Source organism: Anolis sagrei, chromosome 3 (assembly GCF_037176765.1).
Source record: "Anolis sagrei isolate rAnoSag1 chromosome 3, rAnoSag1.mat, whole genome shotgun sequence".
NCBI lineage: Eukaryota > Metazoa > Chordata > Lepidosauria > Squamata > Dactyloidae > Anolis > Anolis sagrei.
In genome coordinates, this window is record NC_090023.1 from 9795643 (window position 1) to 9801546 (window position 5904).

Consider the following 5904-nt stretch of genomic DNA (forward strand, 5'->3'; position numbering starts at 1 on the left):
TTCCTTCCTTCCCTCTCCTTCCTTCCTTCTTTCATTTTTTATTTCCTTCTCTCCTTCCTTCTCTCTCTTTCTTTCTTTCCTTCCCTCCCCCTTTCTCTCTTTCGTCCCTTCTCTCCTTCCTTCCCTCTCCTTCCTTCCTTCTTTCATTTTTTATTTCCTTCTCTTCTTCCTTCTCTCTCTATTTCTTTCCTTCCTTCCCTCCCTCTTTCTCTCTTTCATCCCTTCTCTCCTTCCTTCCCTCTCTTTCCTTTCTTCTTTCACTTTTTTATTTCCTTTTCTCTTTCCTCCCTTCCCTCCCTCTTTGTCTCTTTCGTCCCTTTCTCTCCTTCCTTCCTCCCTTCCTTCCCTCTCTCTTTCCTTTCTGCTTTCATTTTTTATTTCCTTCTCTCCTTCCTTCCCTCTCTCTTTTTCTTTCGCCCTTCTCTCCTCCCTTCCTTCCCTCTCCCTTCCCTTTCTTCTTTCCCTTTTTTATTTCCTTCTCTCTTTCCTTCTCTCTCACTTTCTTTCTTTCCTTCCCTCCCTCTTTCTCTCTTTCGTCCCATCTCTCCTTCCTTCCTCCCCTCTCTTTTCTTTCTTCTTTCACTTTTTTATTTCCTTCTCTCTTTCCTTCCTTCTCTCTCTCTTTCATTCCTTCCCTCCCTCCCTCTTTCTTTCGTCCCATCTCTCCTTCCTTCCTTCCCTCTCTCTTTTCTTTCTTCTTTCCCTTTTTTATTTCCTTCTCTCTTTCCTTCTTTCTCTCTCTCTCTTTCTTTCCTTCCTTCCCTCCCTCCCTCTTTCTTTCTTTCTTTCTTTCTTTCTTTCTTTTGTCCCTTCTCTCCTTCCTTCCTTCCCTCTCTTTTCTTTCTTCTTTCACTTTTTTATTTCCTTCTCCCTTCTCTTTCTTTCCTTCCCTCCCTCTTTCTCTCTTTCGTCCCTTCTCTCCTTCCTTCTTTCCCTCTTTCCTTTCTTCTTTCACTTTTTTATTTCCTTCTCTCCTTCCTTCCTTCTCTACCTTTCTTTCTTTCCTTATCTCCTTCTTTCCCTCTTTCTCTCCCTCCTCTCCTTCCTTCCTTCCCCCTTTTTGTGTATATGTGTTTTGTGTGTGTATATACACATATATGTATGTGTGTATATATTTGTGTATGTGTGTATATGTAGGCCTGGGCAATGCATGGTTCTAAATGGTTCTAAAGTACTTACAAAACTAAAGTTCTGTTGGTGAAAATTTCAAAACTCTAAGAAAACTCTCAAAATTTCATTATAAATGGCAGTTGCTAATTGGTTTCTGTCATAAAAATCGCCAATAATGAAATAATAATTAAATTTTGAAAGTTTTGTTAGAGTTCTGAAATTTTCACCGCCAGAACTTTAGTTTTGTGAGTACTTTAGAAGCATGGATTGCCCAGGCCTGCGCATGTGTTGTAATGTATTTTTTGTTTTTTGGCTTTTTAAGTCACTTTTGCTGTGTTTTTCAATGTTTTTATGAGTTATGGTCACTTGTTGGCCTGGTAGGTGTATTGTGTCCCAATTCAGTGTCAATTTGCCCAGTGGTTTTTGTGTTAATGTTCATCCAACAAACTAACATTACATTTTTATTTATATAGATTTGGATGGAACTGAGTGGAAAGACGTACTTATAATAGATATCTGTCAAAGTTGACTGAACTAAGGAAAGTGTTTTTATAGGGATGTGATAGATAGAAAGATGATTTATTGATAGACAGATAGATAGATAGAGAATAATAGAATCTTAAGAGTTGGAAGAGACCTCATGGGCCATCCAGTTCAATCCCATTCTGTCAAGAAGCAGGAAAATCGCCTTCAAAACACCCTGACAGATGGCCATCCAGCCTCTGCTTAAAAGCCTCTAAAGAAGGAGCCTCAACCACACTTCGGGGCAAAGAGTTCCACTGCTGAACAGCTCTTCTTACAGTTAAGAAGTTCTCATGTCTTTCTTGTTGTTTGAAGCCATTGTTCCATTGCGTCCTAGTCTCCAGGGCAGCAGAAAGGAAGTGTGCTCCCTCCTCCCTATGATTTCCCTTTACAACTTGATCCATGGTCCTCATCATGTCTCCTCTCATCCTTCTCTTCTGCAGGCTAAACAGGTCCAGCTCTTTAAGCCGCTCCTCACAGAGTTTGTTCTCCAGACCCTGTATCATTTTAGTCGCCCTCCTCTGGACACATTCCAGCTTGTCAATATATCTCTTCAATTGTGATGCCCAGAATTGGACACAATATTCTAGGTGATGTCTAACCAAGGCAGAATAGAGGGGTAACATGACTTCTCTTGGTGTAGACCCTATACTCCTATTGATGCAGGCCAAAATCCCATTGGCTTTTTTTGCTGCGACATCACATTGTTGGCTCATGTTTAACTTGTTTTCCATGAGGACCCCAAGATCTTCTTCACATGTACTGCTCTTGAGCCATGTGTCCCTCATTCTGTATCTTTGCATTTCATTTTTTCTGCCTAAGTGGAGTATCTTTATTTGTCACTGTTGAACTTCATTTAGTTAGTTTTGGCCAATCATCTCTCTAATCTGTTAAGATCGCTTTGAATTCTGCTCCTGACTTCTGGAGTATTGGCTCTCCCTCCCAATTTGGTGTCGTCTGCAAACTTGATGATCATGCCTTCTAAACCTTCATCTAAGTCATTAATAATGATGTTGAATAGGACTTGGCTCAGGACAGAACCCTGCAGCACTTTGCTTGTCACTTCTTTCCAGAATGAAGAGGAAGCATTGGTGAACACTCTCTGGGTTCATCCGCTTAACCAATTACAGATCCACCTAACCGTAGTTTTGCCTAGCCCACACTGGATTATTTTGTTTGCCAGGTGGTCATGGGGGACCTTGTCGAAGGACTTACTGAAATCCAGGTATGCTACATCCACGGCATTCCCCGCATCTACCCAGCTTGTAACTATCGAAGAAAGAGATCAGATTTAGTCTGGCATGACTTGTATTTGATAAATCTGTGTTGACTATTAGCTGTCCTCGAAGAGGCCCTATCGCCTCCTTGTTCTGCCTTTTTCTACTGACATAAGGAAGATGCCCTTTTAATGTTTTTAATGTCCCTGGCAAGCCTGAGCTCATTTTGAGCTTTAGCCTTGTGAACCTTTTCCCTACAGGAGTTGGCTATTTGTTTGAATTCTTCTTTTGTGATTTCTCTCTTTTTCCACTTCTTGTGCATGTCTTTTTTTAGTCTTAGCACATTACGCCTGTTGTTGCTGTCCACTTCATCCATGAGGCATTTACACACCAGTGAGCATCTGACAGTACCTCGCCAGCAGAAGTAATCTTTGAGCTGAGGTATTTAAAGCTGTTTATTTTGTAGGAAGGGAGAGATAGATAATGGTAGGAAGGGAGAGATAGATAGAAAGGAAGGGAAGGAAAGGGTTTCCCCAAAACACACTGATCATTATTATATAGACCAGTATCATTGCTATTATTATCATCATTATATACACCAGTATTATTATATATGTTATATAGGTCAGAGTTATTATGATTTCACAGACAATGGAACAACAAAAAATATTGTATACCCAGAAGCAATATAAAATTACATATATTAGAAACTAGCTCTTTCTCTTTTCTTTCTTTTCCATTTAACCAGACTGGGCCACAGCAATACGTGGCCGGGTACAGCTTATTATTATTATTATTATTATTATTATTATTATTATTATTATTATTATTTCCTCAAGGAAGGGCAGACAGCACAATTGAAAACACATCACTATAAAACGTTATGTAAAAGACATACATTAAAACACATTTCTATAAAATACATACATTAAAATACAGAAGAAAGATTAAAATGGTTTTTAACTTTGAATATGTTTAAATCGATTTTAACTGTGAATTTTTAAAAATACTGTTTATATTTAATTCTGTTTTAATGTTTGCAAATTGGTATATGCTAAATTGTATGCTAATGCTTTTATGCTATTCTGCTTTGAGTCTCCTTCAGGAGAGATAAAGTGGAGAATAATAATAATAATAATAACAACAACAACAACAATAATAGTAATAGTAATAGAACCGCAAGACATAAGTTTAAAATTCATAGTTAAAAATGGATTGGTTAGGCCATAAATCCATTTATATTATAGATTTTAAAAGATAGCCAAGATTAAAACACACAATTAAATCAAACTTGGCGATAAATTGCCTTAAGAAGCATTTGGCAGAAGGCAGCAGGGTCCCTTTAGTTCAGTGGGGCCCAGGTTTAGTGACATAACCATTATTTAAGGGGAAAAGAGCAGATAATTTCTTCCTTCTTCATTGAAGACACTGACCACAAGGAGCAACCCAAGTCCTTTCAAGAGTAAGGTGTCTAAAGAAAGACTTTGACAAACCTATGACACAACAATAGGCATCATATTCCTCAATAACAGGAGATGCTTTGAGAGAGATGGAGGCAAAGGGAAATGTTCGATCCAATCCACGGCATCAAGCTTCCCAACCAAAAGGAAATGGACTACAAGAGAAGTGAGAGGTGGCATCACAAGGAAGAGTTTGGCCACAAGGGAACCAAAACACTGGGGAAAAGAGGAAAACATTACAGTGGCAATTCATCATGGAAAAGACGCCGTTGGTTGTCATTCAAGGGACCACCACGATGATTGTGACCGAGGGCAGGCGCATGACCCGCCAATTTGTCACCGCATTGAGGCCCCGCCTCTTCCTGCTGGAAATGCTGGCCACTTTCCACCTATGCGCCGGCTTTAATGTGCTGCGCCCTTTGGTCGAAATGGAGCCCAAACCCCAGGCCTACTTGGGCCATATTTATTCCTTTGTCGCCCTCCATTTCTACTTGACTTTGAGTGAAAACCCGAGCAATCCGACCACGACACTGGTCAATGTCCTGCGGAAAGGCATCTCGATGAAGCTAGGCGTGGTGAAGATCGTGGCCCAGTTTTTCGGCGCCTTCTTAGCCGTAGTCTATCGAGATGTGCTCTGGGCAAGAGGCATCCTTGAGTTGCTCGCCGATCCCCATCTCTGCAGCCATCCTCTCCAGACCGGCCTATTGAAGGCCTTTGGCACAGAGCTTGTCTCTGCCTTCATGTTCCAGTTAACCGTGCTCAAATCGGAGGAGCAAGAAATCCGTGTCAGGGCCAATGTGCTTGCCGTCACCATGACCTCCCTGATATATGCAGGTTTGTGAACATCTTCCTTTCTCTCTGTCTACACTGGTCATTTAATGCAATTCGGCACGCCCACAAAACCATGCGGAAGAAAACCCTTAAGGAGCATCAGTATTCTGTGGTTTGTGTAATCACCATCCAGGCCTCACACTGGTTCTAGGATTTCATATGTAATCATCTGCACAGTGAAACCACTTTCATCAACACTGGTTTGAAACTGCATTACACGATCAGTGTAGATGGGGCCTTCTACATTAACTGCATACAAGATTATCTGACTATCTGAGGAAGAAGACTTGTGGTACATCTATATTGAATCAACGCAGTTTGATATCACTTTAATTTCATGGCTCAGTGCTAGGGAATGTTGTCGTTTGGTGAGGCAACAGCACGCTTTGGCAGAGGCTAATACCTTGTGTTATTATTATTTCCCGCATCTCCCCGTGGCTTGAGATTGGTTACAAAAAATTGCAGTGGATAGACTGCACCAGTTCTAGTTTTTTAGATATGGTTATCATGGTAATCTATGGGCGAGCAGATGGTGACTGGTATATGGCATATGTTCTGTAGCTCAAAAATTAAAGTGAATAGGGGGAAACCGGTACCATTTTTGGAAGCAGTAGGTCAAATATACTCCTAAAAATTGTGATTTTGAGGCACCAAAATGTGTTGGCCAGTGAGTTATAATTTTAGAGGTTTTTTTTAATACTGGTAGCCAGATTTTGTTCATTTGCATGGTTTCTTCCTTTCTGTTGAAATTGTCCACATGCATG

The 5904-nt window shown here is 40.5% G+C and overlaps 1 protein-coding gene across 1 annotated transcript; it reads left to right on the forward strand.

Moving 5' to 3' along the window:
* Positions 1-4563: 4563 nt before the first annotated feature.
* LOC137096549 (aquaporin-11-like) lies at positions 4564-5151 on the forward strand. The gene has a single exon (XM_067466216.1). The coding sequence runs from the start codon at positions 4564-4566 to the stop codon at positions 5149-5151; it is 588 nt and encodes a 195-aa protein (XP_067322317.1).
* Positions 5152-5904: the final 753 nt, after the last annotated feature.